The sequence below is a fragment of the Amblyraja radiata genome, chromosome 4 (assembly GCF_010909765.2).
Source record: "Amblyraja radiata isolate CabotCenter1 chromosome 4, sAmbRad1.1.pri, whole genome shotgun sequence".
NCBI classification, from domain to species: Eukaryota; Metazoa; Chordata; class Chondrichthyes; order Rajiformes; family Rajidae; genus Amblyraja; species Amblyraja radiata.
The window spans coordinates 101,738,793-101,757,621 of NC_045959.1; the positions used below are offsets into that span (position 1 = coordinate 101,738,793).

The window sequence follows — 18,829 nt, forward strand, 5'->3', positions numbered from 1 at the left end:
GCCTCAGCGCAGAGGAAGAATGAGGAGAGAAGAGACAGTAACTTTAAGACTTTTGCCTCCATCACAGTGAGGAGGTGCCTGGTGAACTCACTGTGGTGGATGTTAATTTGTGTTTATTGTGTGTTTTGTTGTTTATTATTACATGTGTGGCTGCAGGCAACGACATTTCGTTCAGACCGAAAGGTCTGAATGACAAATAAAGGATCTAATCCAGTGGTTCCCAACCTTTTTTTGGCCATGCCCCACCTAATCACCACTAAAATCCTGATGCCCCCTTCCCCATATTTTAGCACGAGCAGACAAAGAAATAATTCTCAGAAAATGGAATTTACTCAAAATAACATCTGAAACATAAACTACATATGTTTACCTGATGCCCCCCTTAAAAATCAAATTGTCCCCCTGTGGGGCATACGCCCCACGTTGGGAACCACTGATCTAATCTAATCTAACCTGACCATGAAGGCCCGTAGTCTTGGTGGAGATGTAGGGTTACAGTAGCTTCGTAGGACCCAACGTGCGGGGGCCGCTGAGAACAAAGATGGACCCGGTGTGGGGGAGGGGGTGTCCACCGAGAACAAAGACCGTAATGAACAATTTGCAACTCAGTCGGCGCCCTATATGAGGCGACTCTTTGCATACCTCGGGGACGACAGATGGCACAATGGGCTAAGTGTTCGGCTGGCAACCGGAAGGTAGCCGGTTCGAATCCCGCTTGGAGTGCATACTGTCGTTGTGTCCTTGGGCAAGACACTTCACCCACCTTTGCCTGTGTGTGAATGTGTGTGAGTGATTGGTGGTGGTCGGAGGAGCCGTAGCCGCAGATTGGCAGCCACGCTTCCGTCAGCCTGCCCCAGGGCAGCTGTGGCTACAGAAGTAGCTTACCACCACCGAGTGTGACTGAGGAGTGAATGAATAATGCGATGTAAAGCGCCTTGAGTATTAGAAAGGCGCTATATAAATCCCATCCATTATTATTATTATACCTCGTGTATGGTGTGCAAAACAAATAATTTTGTTGTGACACGCTACATGTGATAATAAAGTATTAATTACTCTCATAGAGCATTTTAAACTAATCACACCACAAATAAAATTTAGAAAACAGAAACATAAAAAATATAGATACAGGAGTAGGCCATTCGGCCCTACGAACCAGCACCGCCATTCAATATGATCATGGTTGATCATCTAAAATCGGTACCCCTTTCCTGCTTTCTCCCCACATCCCTTGATTCCTTTAGCCCTAAGAGCTAAATCTAACCCCCTCTTATAGACAATGGACAATAGACAATAGGTGCAGGAGTAGGCCATTCAACCTTTTCGAGCCAGCACCGCCATTCAATGTGATCATGGCTGATCATCCCTAATCAGTATCCCGTTCCTGCCTTCTCCCCATATCCTCCGACTCCGCTATTTTTAAGAGCCCTATCTAGCTCTCTCTTGAAAGCATCCAGAGAACCTGCCTCCACCGCCCTCTGAGGCAGAGAATTCCACAGACTCACCACTCTCTGTGAGAAAAAGTGTTTCCTCGTCTCCGTTCTAAATGGCTTACTCCTTATTCTTAAACTGTGGCACCTGGTTCTGGAGTACATCCAGTGAATTTGCCTCCACTGTTTTCTGTGGCAGAGAATTCCAGATTCACAACCCTCTGGGTGGATTCCACAGATTCACAACTCTCTGGGTGATGATCTCAGAGGAGGATCTAGCGTCATCTGGACAGGTACATGGACAGGACAGGTTTGTAGGGATATGGAGCAAATGCAGGCAGATGGGACTAGTGTCGCTGGGACATGTATGGGCAAGTTGGGCCGAAGGGCCTGTTTCCACACTGTGTCACACTCTATGACTCCAAGTGCTCTGCTCTGTCAGATGTGTTGTCTACCTATTATACTTGAGATTGGCCCGATTATATTTGTGTATCATATCATCTGATCTGTTTGTATAGCATACAAAACAAAGGTTTTCACTGTATCTCTGTACACCCGACAGTAATAAGCCTACAGATTGACACAAAATGCTGGAGTAACTCAGCGGGTCACACAAATTCACAACTTATAGGAGTAGAATTAGGCCATTCGGCCCATCGAGTCTACTCCGCCATTCAATAATGACTGATCTCTGCCACTGTATCCCATTTTTCTGCCTTCTCCCCGTAACCGTTGACATCCATTCTAATCAAAGATTTCTCTATCTCTGCCTTAAAAATATCCACCGACTTAGCCACCACAGCCCTCTGTGGCAATGAGTTCCACAGATTGACCACCCTCTGACTAAAGAAGTTCCTTCTCACCTCGTTTTTAATTCTGAGGCGGTGACCTCTGGTCCTAGACTCTCCCACCAATGGGAATATGCTTTCCGCACCCACTCTATCTACGCCTTTCATTATTCTGTAAGTTTCAATGAGGCAGGCAGCATCTCTGGAAAACATGGATAGGTGACGCTACGGGTTGGGCTCCTTCTTCGGACTGATTGCGGGGGGGGGGGGGGGGGGGGAGGAAAGAGAGCTGGGACAGAGAAGGGGCAGGACGGACGTGGCCAGTAATAGGTGAACACAATAGACAATAGGTGCAGGAGTAGGTCATTCGGCCCTTCGAGTCAGCACCGCCATTCACTGTGAGCATGGCTGATCATCCCCAATCAGTACCCTGTTCCTGCCTTTGCACCATATCCGCTATCTTTAAGAGCTCTATCTAACTCTCTTGAAAGCATCAAAGAGAATTGGCCTCCACTGCCTTCTGAGGCAGAGATTCCACAGATTCACAACCCTCTGGGTGAAAAGGTTTTTCCTCATCTCTGTTCTAAATGGCCTACCCCTGGAGGCGAGGGGTTATTTGATAGGCAGATTGTTGGACAAACGCCAGAGACGAGGAGAAAGGTGTGGGTTGAGCGGATAAAGAGTTGAATAAAGAGAATAAATAATAAATAAAAGAGTAAAATTTAAACCTACGGTTGTCCCATTAATAAAGCCGATTTTGCGATACATTATTAATTAAGAAGTGAACTACAACATGCTTACTCCAATGATGTTCCCGATGTTGGGGAAGTCCAGAACCAGGGGCCACAGTTTAAGAATAAGGAGTAAGCCATTTAGAACGGAGACAAGGAAACACTTTTTCTCACAGAGAGTTGCGAGTCTGTGGAATTCTCTGCCTCAGAGGGCAGTGGAGGCCGGTTCTCTGGATGCTTTCAAGAGAGAGCTAGATCGGGCTCTTAAAGATAGCGGAGTCAGGGGATATGGGGAGAAGGCAGGAACGGGGGGGAGGGGGGGGTACTGACTGGGGATGATCAGCCATGATCACATTGAATGGCGGTGCTGGGTCGAACGGCCGAATGGCCTACTCCTGCACCTATTGTCTATAATGATAAACATTAAACGCTGATGAAGTTTCAAGTACATGTTCCACTACCTGAATATATTTTGCAAGATGTGAACCGCAAATGAAACTTAGAAGTGGGGAAGCGAGCAAAGCGGAGTTTCTGAACTGCGTAAAATACCCCAGTGCAAGGCACACCAAGTACATCCTGTACACCTCTGTTACCTGCAAAACAAAACAGAGAACAACGTTCAGAATGAATGATTACGTTTATTGGCTAAGTATTCACATACAAGGAATTTGCTTTGGTGCTCCGCCCGCAAGTGACAACATGACATACAGTGACAGTTACGAATGACACATAAAACACTAAACATTAATAATAAAACACCATTGATCAAACATGAGAACCAAACAAAATACCAAAGCAAAAGGAGGCAACAGATTTTTGCTTACTGAGTAGATCTACTACTTGTGGGAAAAAAGCTGTTTTTATGTCTGGCTGTGGCAGCTTTGACAGTCCGGAGTCGCCTTCCAGAGAGAAGTGATTCAATTAGTTTATGGCCAGGGTGAGAGGGGTCAGAGATGATCTTACCCGCTCGTTTCCTGGCCCTTGCAGTGTACAGTTCATCAATGAAGGGAAGGTTGCAGCCAATAACCTTCTCAGCTGATCGGACGATTCGCTGCAGCCTCCAGGTGTCGTGCTTGGTGGCGGAGCCAAACCAGACCATGATGGAGAAGGTGAGGACAGACTCTACAATTGGACCATCATTGCCAGTGGCAGATTCTGCTTCCTCAGCTGCCGTAGGAAGTACATCCTCTGTTGTGCCTTTTTGACTGTGGAGTCGATGGTAGCCCCCCACTTAAGGTCCTTGGAGATGATGGTTCCCAGGAACTTAAAAGACTCCACAAATGAGACTGTGGTGTTGTTGATGGTGAGTGGGGTGAGGGGACGGGGAGTTGTTTCACATCAACAACAGAATATCTCAAATAAGCAATTTATTTGGGGCGGCACAGTGGCAGAGTTGCTGCCTCACAGCGCCAGAGACCCAGGTTCAATCCCGACTATGGTCGCTGTCTGTACGGAGTTTGATGCTCTCCCCCATGAGCTCCGGTTTCCTCCCACACTCCAACGACGTGCATGTTTGTAGATGAATTGGGTTCGGGAAAGATTGTAAATTGTTCTTAGTGTGTAGATAGTGTACGGGGATCGTTGGTCAGCACGGGTTCGGTGGGCCGAAGGGCACGTTTTCACGCTGTATCCCTAAACTAAACAACGAAGAGCAACAAACAGAATAGAGAAGTTGAAATAACTATTGTAGAAACAAGGAACTGCAGATGCTGGTTTACCAAAGGAAAGACACAGAAATACTGGAGTAACTTAGCGGATCAGGCAGCATCTCTGGAGAAAATAGATGGGTGATGTTTTGGGTCAGGACCCTTCTTCAGGCTGATTGTTAGACATGTGGGACATAAGCCTCTCAATAGTAACGGACTGGATTGATTCGCTACTTATCTTGAGTGATAGACCAGATTGATAAATGATGCATTTTATAGAATTAGATTGATGTACAGCACCCAGTAATAAATTACTTATTGTTCAGTTTTGAACGTTTTCCTATTCATATTCAAAGAGTATGCTTAAAGTAATTATGATCCACCATAATGGGGATATATATATATATATATATTTTTTTTTAAAAAGACATGTTGTATTGACTACCCCTCGTCCAAAGGACACTGAAGACCACAAAAGCCAGAATGAATATGGTTTTAGTGGGTTTTCATTACAAAAGATTTCAAATTGCAATCAAATAACTATTCCTTCAAGGACATATATTAAAGGAGATGTGCGGGGCAAGTTTGTTTTTACACAGTGGTTGCATGGATTGCTCTGCCAGGGGTGAGGATGGAGGCAGATAAGATAGTGGTGCTGAAGAGGCCTTTGTATCGGCACGTGGATATGAAAGGAGTGGAGGGACGTACGTCATGTGCTGGCAGATGAGTTTCATTTAACTTGGTATCGTGTTTGGCTAGGACATTGTGAACTGAAGGGCTTAGAGTTTTGGGTTAAACCAGGGGGAAGAAAACAGACATCCCGCTCCACACATGCATCCTACTCAACCTACTTTGTGACATAACCTTGCAATAGTGATGGACGGGGCGAAACGCAACTTATTTTGAGGGACAGGCCAGAGTGACAATGATGTTCACAAGTTCACAAGTTATAGGAGTAGAATTAGGCCATTCGGCCCATCGAGTCTACTCTGCCATTCAATCATGGCTGATCTCTGCCTCCTAATCCCATTTTCCTGCCTTTTCCCCATAACCCTTGACACCCGTTCCAATCAAGAACTCTTTGTCCATCTCTGCCTTAAAAATATCCACTGACTTGGCCTCCACAGCCCTCTGTGGCAATGAGTTCCACAGATTAACTACCCTCTGACTAAAGAAGTTCTTCCTCACCTCCTTTCTAAAAGAGCGCCCTTTAATTCTGAGGCTGTGACCTCTGGTCCTAGACTCTCCCACCGGTGGAAACATCCTTTCCAAATCCACTCTATCTATGCCTTTCATTATTCTGTAAGTTTCAATGAGGTCCCCCTTCAACCTTCTAAACTCCAGCGAGTAGAGGCCCAGTGCTGTCAAACGCTCATCTTATGCTAACCCACTCATTCCTGGAATGTGAAGGATTAGATTGACCTACTAAATGAGGCAGTTTTTACACGTGACAATGTTCTGAAACAAAATAGACACCTCATGTTTTACATGTTTGATTTATGCATTTTTGAAATAATGTGCTTGTTCCATTTCATACTAAAGTATGATTTATACGCTGGTATTTTTTTTAATAACACGCTCAAATTTACTGTTGACAGCATCTGTTTAATTTACATATATTTGAATCACGCGCCACTTTTCAAGCACGTAACCCCCTCAAGTAATTGTGGATGCAGCCCAGACCATCAAACGAACCAACCTACTTTCCATTGACTCGATTTACACCGCACGCTGCCTGGCCAAGGCCAGCAGCATAATCAAGGACGAGTCGCACCCTGCCACTCCCTCTTTTCCCCTCTCCCATCAGGCAAAAGGTATAGAAGTGTGAAAAGGCACATCTCCAGATTCAGGGACAGTTTCTTCCCAGCTGTTATCAGGCCACCGAACCATCCTACCACAACTAGAGAGCAGCGCTGAACTACTATCTACCTCATCGGGGACTCTCCGACTACCTTTGGTCGGACTTTACTGGCTTTACCTTGCACTAAAAGCTATTTCCGTATCATGAATCTATACACAGTAAATGCCTCGATTGTAATCATGTATTGTCTTTCCGTTGGCTGGTCATCATGCAACTAAAGCTGCTCACTGTACCTCAGTACATGTGACAATAAACTAAACTGAACTGTAAAACACAAGGCGCCTGGTACCAATCATTATACTGGATCCAGCAAAGTTTCATCCGTTCCAAACTGTACGAATGAAAACAAAACGCAGATGCTGAAAATCTTAAATAAAACGGATTCACTTTCCATTTATGCTACCAGATCTGCAGAGCATTTCCTGGTGTTATTTTGGAACGGCGTCTGATTCAGTACACCACAATTACTCAGATAGTAGACCCTCCCAAACTCAAGGCAAACTTGACCATCGATCCACCACCACCTGGATCAGGGTTTATGGGGAGAAGGCAGGAGGATGGGATTGAGAGGGAAAGATATATCTGCCATGATTGAATGATGGAACAGCCTAATTCTGCTCCCGGAACTTATGAACTGCCAAACTGCAGTAGAGTTACTGCCTTACAGTGCCAGAGTCCCGGGTTCGATCCCGACTACAGAGTTTGTACGTTCTCCCCGTGACGTGCGTGGGTTTTCTCCAAGATCTTCGGTTTACTCCCGCACTCCAAAGACGTACAAGTTTGTAGTTTAATTGGCTTGCATAAATGTCATATTGCCCCTAGTGTGCGTAGGGTAGTGCTAATGTGTGGTGATCACTGGCCTGTTTCTGCGCTGTATCTCTAAATTAAACTAAACCGTTAAAATGGTTTGATAGGCTCCAAATAATTTCTCTGTGCTCTCCGAGGTTACGAGGTTAATTCCCAGGACTGTGGGTCTCTCATATGTTGAAAGAATGGAGCGGCTGGGCTTGTATACACTGGAATTTAGAAGGATGAGAGGTTATCTTATTGAGACATGTAAGATTATTAAGGGATTGGACACGCTAGAGGCAGAACTCCCCCAAGTTCCCAATGTTGGGGGTCCAGAACCAGGGGCCACAGTTTAAGAATAAGGGGTAGGCCATTTGGAACAGAGATGAGGAAAAACTTTTTCACCCAGAGAGTTGTGAATCTGTGGAATTCTCGGCCTCAGAAGGCAGTGGAGGCCGGTTCTCTGAATGCTTTCAAGAGAGAGCTAGATAGAGCTCTTAAAGGGCCTGTCCCGCTTGGCGATTTTCTTCCGCGACTACCGGCATCATATCAATGTCGCCAAAAGATTTTGAACATTTCAAAATCCGGCGGCGACAAAAAAAAATGTTGCGCTACTCGAAAAAACACCGCTCGTCATACGTCATCACGCCGCGTCATGCCGCAGATTTTTCGGTGGCCTGATAAGTCAGTCAATGATGCCGGCAGTCGCCGATAAATATCGCCTAGTGGGACAGGCCCTTTACGATGGCGGAGTCAAGGGATTATGGGGAGAAGGCAGGAACGGGGTACTGATTGTGGATGATCAGCCGTGATCACAGTGAATGGCGGTGCTGACTCGAAGAGCCGAATGCACTACTCTCTCTCCTCCAATTCCTCTGCCTAGCAAGATTTCATACCCCCACGTACCTTACGACTCGGAATGAGATCCAGGCAATCCAACAGGAAAAGACTGAAGGCTTGCACAAATAGCACATAGTGACTAATCTCCCATATCATTATGAAGGCAAATGCAGAAGCGCACATCAGGAGATATGAAAACATCTAGGACAAGGGGTGAAAAAACATAGAAACATTAGCTTTTATAATCCACAATCTGATCATAGATCTCTATTTATAAGGTAAAACACGATATACCACACATTCATATTAAAAGCTGGAGTAACTCAGTAGGCAGCAGTCTGTAGAAGGGTTTCGACCCGAAACATCACCCATTCCTTCTCGCCAGAGATGCTGCCTGTCCCGCTGAGTTACTCCAGCATTTTGTGTCTATTTTCGGTTTAAACCAGCATCTGCAGTTCCTTCCTACACCGACACTCATATTGCATCTTCTATGAGGAAAACATCGTAGAAAATAGTTCAAAATAGGTAAATGAAAAACAGATACCAATTGTTGGAGCCGAACAAGCAAGCAGAATTAGGGAACAGAGCCAAAAGAAAACGAGTGAAATGCTTTGAGAAATATTTCAAAAGACGTGGAAAAGGATGTTTAGAATACCATTGAATAAAATGGAAGCCAAACTTTGATTATGGATTGGGGATGATCAGCCATGATCACATTGAATGGCGGCGCTGGCTCGAAGGGCCGAATGGCCTACTCCTGCACCTATGGTCTATTGACATCATGTGTGAGGCAAGGGTGGCAGAGATGAACTGGCAATGGGCGGCTCTTTGCAGAAGGGAAAGAGATTTGATCAGAAAAAATGAGGTAGGAAAAGATAAGAGGTCAGATGGAAGAACACCAAGTTCTTAGTTTAAGAAGGAACTGGTTTGTTGGAACTGGCGAACAGCCCAGTGGCATGAATATTGATTTATCTCACGTCAGGTAGCCTCGGCATTCCCTCTCTCTATACCTCCCCCACCCAAGCCTCTTATTTTCACTCTACAAACAGCTAACAATGGCCAGTTCCCTTTATCATCCTTACTTTTTTGCATATCTTTCATTCATTGAGTGGTATTTCGAGTGGTGGCGCCATCGTGTGTGGCAGCCTCGCCAGCAGCTGTCTGTCCTTTCATCCTTTTTGTTATTTTTAGTCTGTCAAAAAGTTTGTTTTTGGAGGTCTTTTAGTCTTTTATGTGGGGTGGGTGGGGAGGAAGGGGGAAACTGTTTTTCTCAGTCACTACCTGGTCGAGGATGCGTCTTTCCTCCTTGCGGCCTACCATCTGGATTGGCGCGGCCTTTCCTGCCGGAGACTGGCCAGAGCTTCAGCGGTTGCACAGTACTGAATTACCATCGCGGAGCGAGCGATGCCTTACCGGGATCGTCGTGTTGGAGCTCCGGGTGCCTGCCGACTTTAACACCGTGGAGCTGTGGTCTGCGGAGCTTCCAGCCGTGGGCGGCGCTGGCTCTAACATCGCGGAGCCCTGGGATCTTTCGCCGAGGATCGCCAGTGTTGAATCTCCGCCCAGCTCGGCCTGTGGACTCGGGAGCCACGGTCTCCGGTAGCAAGCGGCTGTTTCCGAACTCCAGGCCGCTGAGAGTGTTCTTCTTCCGACGCCGGAGCTCCATCATCCCGGCAAGAGGGCCTGAAACATCGGGCCGCTGTTGCCCCGACCACGGGTGAACAAGGAGGAATAGGACTGAACTTTGTTGCCTTCCCTCACAGTGGGAAACGTTGATTTAGCTGTGGGGGGATGTTTTATGTTTTATGTCAAATTCTACAGTGTTGTATTTATCTTATTTGTGTGCTGCATGGCAACTCAAATTTCACTGCACCAATTGGTGTATGTGACAATAAATGTCCTTTGTCATTGTTCTTTATCTCTCCACATTACCATCTATACCTCTCGTTTCTTTTATCCCAAACCACTCCGAAGAAGGGTTTCGACCCGAAACGTCACCCATTCCTTCTCTCCAGAAATGCTGTCTGTCCCGCTGAGTTACTCCAGCTATTTGTGCCTAACTGGTTTGTTGGATGCTGGTTTACACCAAAGATAGACACAAAATACTGGAGTGACTCAGTGAGACAGGCAGCATCTCTGGATAGAAGGAATGAGTGACGTTTCGGGTCGAGACCCTTCTTCAGACTCGGTCTTCTTCAGTGTGAAGATGGGTCTCGACCCAACACATCACCCATTCCTTCTCTCCAGAGATGTTGCCAGTCCAGCATTCTGTGTCTAAGTTCTTAGTTTACTGTCACGTCTATTGAGGTACAGTAAAAAAAAATTGTTGTGTGTTATCCGGTCAGTACATGATTACAATCAAGCTGTCCACAGTGTGCAGATACACGATAAAGGGAATAACGTTTAGTGCAAGATAAAGTCCAGTAATGTCCCATTAAAGATAGCACAAGGGTCTCACCCAAATCAGATCTCCTTGTAGACTACTGTATTCCACACTCACCTCCATTGTAGAATTAATGTTGGTCTTCAGATAACCAGTGAGGGCTCCAACCTGTAGTGCAAAATATGGTAACGCCCAATTTTCCCTCAGGGGAACAGTATGTTCCACTCTCGTGGTATCAGTCCTAAGATAATGAAAGCAGATAGGCATTAGATAGGCACGCATGTAGGTGTGAAGTCCAATTTATTGGTTTCAAGCTTGCCTTGGCATCCCAGCCAACAATTCAGATTCAGCTCTTACTCCAGACACTGGAGCAAGTAAACAAGGAAGACGGAACAGCGAGGAATTGGAAGCGGCATCTTTAGGATTCGTGGTTAAACCAAACGGTGGTGGGTGTATGGTACGAGCTGCCGGAGGACGTGATTGAGGCAGGTATGGGCAGGTGGCGCAGCGGTAGAGTTGCTGCTTTACAGCGCCAGAGCCCCGAGCTCGATCCCGGCTACGGCTACTGTCTGTACGTAGTATATGCGTTCGCCCCATGACCGCGTGGGTTTTTGTCCGGGATCTCCGGTTTCCTCCCACATTCCAAAGACGTACAGCTTTGTAAGTTAATTGGCTTGGTATATTTGTAAATTGTCCCTCGTGTGTCGGATAGTGTTAGTGTGCGGGGATCGCTGGTCGGCGTGGACTCGGTGGGCCGAAGGGTCTGCTGCCGCGCTGTATCTCTAAACTAAACGAAACAAATACTATGCTCTCACGAACCCACACATGTTAAAGCCGGGGAATATGTTCTAGCCAACATATAGCCTTCAACTAACAGTAAATCGGCAACTCTTCCTGACAATTTCACCACAGGGTATAGTGGGGGACCTCATTGAAACGTACCGAACAGTGAAAGGCCTGGATAGAGTGGTCACCCTGGCCACAAACTCTTTGAATCACTTCCCTCTGGAAGGCAACTCCGGACTGTCAAAAGCTGCCACAGCCAGACATAAAAACAGCTTTTCCCCCCCACGAGTAGTAGCTCTACTCAATAACTAAAAACATGCAGCCTCCTTTTGCTCTGGTATTTTATTTAATTCACATGTTGAATCGATAATGTTTTATTATTAATGTTTAATGTATTATGTGTCATTCCCAACTGTCAATGTATGTCATGTTGTCACTTGCGGGTGGAGCACCAAGGCAAATTCCTTGTATGTGAATGCTTGGCCAATAAACTTATTCATTCATTCATTCATTCATGCGTAGAGCATGTTTCCACTATTGGGAGAGTCTAGGACAAGAGGGCACAGCCTCAGGTCGCCACCAAGAACAGATGCATGGCGAATTATTTCAAAGATAAAACTATATCTGGGAACATGTGAATAGGATGGGTGGAACAGTTGACTGCATACCTCATTTCATTGCGAGTCATAAATCACCACCTTCTGATCCAATTTCTGTTGTTCATTTAAAAATGCTCCACACGCATTTATGGTATAGTCATCATATAGCTTGGAAACGTGCCTTTCGGCCCACCTTGCCCACACCGACCAACATGCCCCATCTACACTAGTCCCACCTGCCTGTGCTTGGCCCATAACCCTCTAAACCCTCTAACCCTGTCCTATCCATTTACATGTCCAAATGTCTCTTAAATGTTATGAAAGTACCTGCCTCAACCACCTCCTCTCCATACACCCACCATCCTTTGAGTAAAAAAAGTTGGCCCTTGGGTTCCAATTAAGTCCTTTCCCCCCCTCATCTTAAACCTACGCCATCTAGTTCTCAATTCCCCCGTTTTGGGTAAAGACTGTACATTTACCCGATGTATTCCTCTCAAGATTTTGTATACGGGAAACATTAATGGCAATGAAATCTGTCCCAGGATGAATCACAAGTCTCTGGAACAGTTGCTTTACAATGCTGAGAATTATATTCTACACTCTGTATCTGCCACTTTTCACCAGAGATGCTGGCTGACCCGCTGTTACTCCAGGACTTCGCGGTTTTTTTCTCGTAAATCAGCATCTGCAGTTCTACAAAGAATTTCACCGCGACATGTCACACGTGATAATAAAGTCTCTCCGAATTATGTCTCATTGCTTTTGTTTCATTTTATTTATATATTTGTAATTTGCTAGTTTTAACTGTAAGGTGTCCTTGAGTGTCCTGAAAGGTGCCCATAAATAACATTTATTATTATTATAATTCATTCATTCCTTGAGTCTACTCTTTGCTTTATCTGTTGTACTTGAGTTTGACGATTGTATTTATGTACAGAATTAACTAATCTCCATGGATAGCATGCAAAACATAGCTTTTTCACTGTACATGTGACAATAAACCTGAACCGGCAGAGCTGATCCAATGGGCGAGACATTTAGGAAACAAGCCCGAAACAAACCTCGCCCATTTGGTGCATAATTTACACACAAGGTCAAAAGGAATAAAATTAAAAGGTGGAGTCTTTATCCTGCCCCCACACCTCTTTTCCAGCTATCTCTTCCCACCCCCTTACAATCAGTCCAAAGTAGGGACTCAACCGAGAGCATCATCTACCCATTCCTCCACTAATGCCGTCTGAACCAGGCGCAGCGGTGGAATTGCTGCCTTACAGCGCCAGAGACCCAGGTACGATCCCGACTACGGGTGCTGTCAATAAGGAGTTTGTACGTTCTCCCCGTGACCTGCGTGGGTTTTCTCCGAGATCTTCGGTTTCCACCCACTCCAAAGGCGCACAGGTTTATAGGTTAATTAGCTCGACATAAATATAAATTGTCTCGTGTGTGTTTGAGTAGGATAGTGTTAATGTGCAGGGGTCGCTAGTCAGCGCGGGCTCAGTGAGCCGAGGGCCTGCTTCCGGGCTCTATCTCTAAACCAAACCCACCAAATTCCTCCAGCATTTTGTTTTTATGCTCGACATTGATGAATCAATCCTCCAGCTTTTGTCAGTCATTGTTTTAATCTGGAATGTGATCATGTGCTTTATCACAAATCTGGATTTTAATCTAGACGATGTATGACCATCAGACTTCATATTGTCCTCTCACTTGTTAAAATCTCATATTTATTAAGTAAAACAGCGGGTCACATTGTCTCAGAGCCTGCCCTACATGTCAGGGGTTACAGGGAGAAGGCAGGAGAATGAGGTTAGGAGGGAGAGATAGATCAGCCATCATTGAATGGCATAGACTAGATGGGCCGAATGGTCTAATTCTGCTCCTTTCACTTTTGACCTTACGACCACTGCTGGATTTGCAGCCTGCCCTGACTTACTGTTTGACACCTGTCTAGATATTACACCCATGTGTGTTTATATTTTATGTTTTATTGAGTTTCGAAGAATGAAGGGGGGCTTCATTGAAAGGCTTGGATAAAGCGAATGTGGAGAGGATTGTTTCCACTAGTGGGAGAGTCTAGGACGAGAGGTCATAGCATCAGAAATAAAGGGCTTGCATTTAGGAAGGAGATGAGGAGAAATTTCTTTAGTCAGAGGGTGGTGAATCTGTGGAATTCTGCCACAGAAGGCTGTGGAGCCCAAGCCAGGATATTTTTCAGGCAGAGATAGATAGATTCTTGATACGGGTATCAGAGGTTATGGGGAGAAGGCAGGAGAATGGTTTAGGAGGGAGAGATAGATCAGCCATGATTGAATGGGGGAGTAGACTTCTTGGGCCGAATAGCCTAATTCTACTGCTATCACACGATTTTATGACAAGATGGGACTAAGTCTTACCGGTTAATAATGTACCAAACTACCGTCAGCATGCCTGCCATCCAGGTCCCACTCAGCATCCAGCTTGTGACGTATAGTGCAGTCACGTAAACTGCTTGCAACCCAAATATAATACCAATGTAAAAATATACAGGCTCAATTGCCTCCTAAAATGAAAAAAAAAAAAAGGGACTTAGTAACACCAAACACCTTTGCTATCCTTGACCGGACTTTGCTGGCTTTACCTTGCACTAAACGTTATTACCTTATCATGTATCTAGAGACTGTAAATGGATTGAATATAATCATGCATTGTCTTTCTGCTGACCGGATAGCACGCAACAAAAAACATTTCACTGTACCTCGGTACACGTGAACATAAACTGAACTGAACTTAAATATAATTGGTGTTATTCACCACATAGTTATAGAAAATGGACAAGAGCAAGATGGTTAAGCAGATTCTGTGTAAGATACCACAGTGGCAATTCCACAAATCTGTTATAGTTCAAGTCCAGTAAGTTATATCCTGTCCCTCAGCACCCAGCATTTTGCTTATCTTGACCAAAATTCTTCTTTCACAATGTACCAGACACCTTTTTTAGGGTTGGGGGTGGGGGGGTGGTAGAGAGTGATACTACATTACTATTCCAAAGTCAGTGCAGGTATGTAGGTGAATTGGCTTCTGTAAATCGCTCCCAGTGGGGCTGCGGTCTGCGGAGCTTCTAGCCGCGGCGTGGACTTACCTTCCGGAGTCTGGGATCCCTTGCCGGGGATCGCCGGAGAAGAGCGCCGACCACCGGCCTATAACATCCTGAAGCCGCGGACTCTGGTAGGAAAGTGCCGATTCGGGCACTCCAAGCCGCGGAGTGTGTTTGACCGTCCCGACGTCGGAAGTTTGATCATCCCGACGAGAGGGCCTGTACATCTGGCCGTCCGTAGCGGCGACTACGAAGGGTTTACGGCCCCGACCACGGATGAACAAAGGAGGAGGACTGACTGAACTTTGTTGCCTTCCACCACAGTGAAGAATGCTGTGGTGGATGTTTGTGTTAAATTCTATTGTGTATTGTGCGTTCATTTTTTTAAGTGTATCGCTGCTGACAAATTCATTTCACTGCACCTTCGGGTACATGTGATGAATACAATTGACTTTGACTTTAGAGTGTAGGGACCAACTAGTGTATGGGTGATCGCTGGTCGCATGGACTCGGTGTCTGAAGGGCCTGTTTCTATGCTTATCTCTAAACTAAACTACATCTCCTGTGTTGCTGCAAGTAAGAATTGCATTGGTCCATTTCTGGACATATGACAATAAAACACTCTTGACCTGAATGCAGGCGAATAGGAGGGAGCTGAATGATTCAAAGTGTACCATTGTTATCTGACTTCCCCATCATCACAGTTTTGCTATATCGAACACAGCTGTAATCAATAGCTTTCATTGCACTCATTAATGCAATGCACTCATTAATGCAATGTACTCATTAATGCAAACAATTATTCTTCTGATGCCATTAAATACACAGAGATTACATTTGATTAATTGACATTAGTAATGCAAAATTGAAAATAAATTACATTCAAGTATCCGAAAGGTAAAGTACACCAAGGCAGATTACATACCCCACTACCAGTGATACGGTACAGGATGCCTGTGAAGACCTCTGGATACAGACCAATTTGCTGCACTGAATTAAGGGTCCTTAATGATAATGTATTGTTATCATGTGTCAGTTCAAAAAAGCCTAATTTAAAAAAAAATGGTAACAAAGAAAATCATTTTCTATCAAAGAGGAAGACAAAAATTATGCAACATACCAAAAATGGAAAATAACATTTTACACTGAAACTGTACACCACCAGACTCAGGAACAAAGCTTAAAATTGCGCATACCACCAGACTCAGGAAAGGTTTCTCCCCTCTGCTATCGGGCTTCTGAACGGCCCTTCCATAAGCTGGGGCGCTGTCCGATTCACCTCTACCCCATTGCGGACATTGGACTTTGTCTCTGGAACTTATGCGCTACAATGCTGAGAACTACATTCTGCACTCTGTATCTTCCTCTTTGCTGCACCTATTGTACTCGAGTTTGACTTGATTGTATTTAGGTATAATATTATCTGATCTGTTTGGATGCAAAACAAATCTTTTCACTGTACCTTATTATACTGACAATAATAAACTTAAACCTAAACTAAGCTTGGGCTCCATCCAAGTCCTCAAAAAATTGCAGAGACTTGTGAACACAGCACAGACTATCGCACAAACCAGCCTCCCTTACATTGACTCCATTTATACTTCCCTCTGCCTCGGCAAGGCCAGCAGCATAATCAAGGTCGAGTCGCACCCCAGCCACTCCCTATTCCCCCCTCTCCCATCAGGCAAATGGTACAGAAGTTTGAAAAAGCACATCTCCAGATTCAGGGACAGTTTCTTCCCAGCTGTTATCAGGCAACTGAACCATCCTACCACCAACTAGAGAGCAGTGGTGAACTACTATCTACTTAATTGAATGCCCTCAGACTATCTTTAATCAGACTTTATCTTGCACAAAACATTATTCGCTTTATCCTGTATCTGTACACTGTGAAAGGCTCGACTGTAAACATGTATTGTCTTTCCACTGACTGGGGAGCAGGCAGCAAGAAGCTTTTCACTGTACCTCGGTACATGTCACAATCAATTAAACCAAACTAACTAAAGAGAGCAAGTCACTAACAGTTAAGATTATTGTCACGTGTACCGAGGTACAGTGAAAAGCTTCTTGTTGCCTGCTACCCAGTCAGCGGAAAGACAATACATGATAACAATCGAGCCATTTACGGTGTATAGATACGTGATAAGGAAAAACGTTCAGTGCAAGGTAAAGACAGCAGTGTCCGATCAAGGATAGCCAGAAGGTCACCAATGAGATACAGTGCCCTCCATAATGTTTGGGACAAAGAAAGACCCATCATTTATTTATTTGCCTCTGTACTCCACAATTTGAGATTTGTAATAGAAAAAAAATCACATGTGGTTAAAGTGCACATTGTCAGATTTTATTAAAGGGAATTTTTATACATTTATGTTTCATTGTGTAGAAATTACAGTGTGTTTATACATAGTCCCCCCATTTCAGTTCACCATAATGTTTGGGACACATGGCTTCACAGGTGTTTGTAATTGCTCAGGTGTGTTTAAATGCCTCCTTAATGCAGGTACAAGAGAGCTCTCAGCACCTCGTCTTTCCTCCAGTCTTTCCATCACCTTTGGAAACTTTTATTGCTTTTTATCAACGAGGACCAAAGTTGTACCAATGAAAGTCAAGGAAGCCATTATGAGACTGAGAAACAAGAATAAAACTGTTAGAGACATTAGCCCAACCTTAGGCTTACCAAAATCAACTGTTTGGAACATCATTTTTCATAGCAAAAGCATTTGAGTATAGGAGCAGGGAGGTTCTACTGCAGTTGTACAGGGTCTTGGTGAGACCACACCTGGAGTATTGCGTACAGTTTTGGTTTCCTAATCTGAGGAAAGACATTCTTGCCATAGAGGGAGTACAGAGAAGGTTCACCAGACTGATTCCTTGGATGTCAGGACATTCATATGAAGAAACACTGGATAGACTCGGCTTGTACTCGCTAGAATTTAGAAGATTGAGGGGGGATCTTATAGAAACTTACAAAATTCTTAAGGGGTTGGACAGGCTAGATGCAGGAAGATTATTCCCAATGTTGGGGAAGTCCAGAACAAGGGGTCACAGTTTAAGGATAAGGGGGAAGTCTTTTAGGACCGAGAAGAGAAAAACATTTTTTACACAGAGAGTGGTGAATCTGTGGAATTCTCTGCCACAGAAGGTAGTTGAGGCCAGTTCATTGGCTATATTTAAGAGGGAGTTAGATGTGGCTCTTGTGGCTAAAGGGATCAGGGGGTATGGAGAGAATGCAGGTACAAGATACTGAGTTGGATGATCAGCCATGATCATATTGAATGGCGGTGCAGGCTCGAAGGGCCGAATGGCCTACTCCTGCACCTATTTTCTATGTTTCTATCATTGAGAATAAAGAGAGCACTGGTGAGCTTACTAATCGCAAAGGGACTGGCAGGCCAAGGAAGACCTCCACTGCTGACAGAAAAATTCTCTCTATAATAAAGAAAAATCCCCAAGCACCTGCCCGACAGATCTGAAACTCTTCAGGAGTCAGGTGTGGATTTGTCAATGACCACTGTCCACAAAAGACTTCATGAACAGAAATACAGAGGCTACACCGCAAGATGCAGACCACTGGTTAGCCCCAAAAATAGGATGGCCAGGTTACAGTTTGCCAAGAAGTACTTAAAAGAGCAACCACAGTTCTTGAAAAAGGTCTTGTGGACAGATGAGACGAAGATTAACATATCAGAGTGATGGCAAGAGCAAAGTATGGAGGAGGGAAGTAACTGCCCAAGATCCAAAGCATACTACCTCATCTGTGAAACACGGTGGTGGGGGTGTTATGGCCTGGGCATGTATGGCTGCTGAAGGTATTGGCTCATTTATCTTCATTGATGATACAACTGCTGATGGTAGTAGCATAATGAATTCTGAAGTGTATAGACACATCCTATCTGCTCA

The 18,829-nt window shown here is 44.8% G+C and overlaps 1 protein-coding gene across 2 annotated transcripts in view; it reads right to left on the minus strand.

Moving 5' to 3' along the window:
- dpy19l4 (dpy-19 like 4) overlaps positions 1-18,829 on the minus strand; it is a 65,462-nt gene that overhangs the window by 32,638 nt on the left and 13,995 nt on the right. For both annotated transcript variants that reach the window (XM_033020083.1, XM_033020082.1), the window contains exons 5-9: positions 15,852-15,973; positions 14,247-14,392; positions 10,586-10,709; positions 8,152-8,286; positions 3,411-3,542 (exon numbers count right to left, since the gene is read on the minus strand). In XM_033020083.1, coding sequence (XP_032875974.1) covers positions 3,411-3,542; positions 8,152-8,286; positions 10,586-10,709; positions 14,247-14,392; positions 15,852-15,973 — 659 coding nt within the window. The remainder of the gene's footprint in view (positions 1-3,410; positions 3,543-8,151; positions 8,287-10,585; positions 10,710-14,246; positions 14,393-15,851; positions 15,974-18,829) is intronic.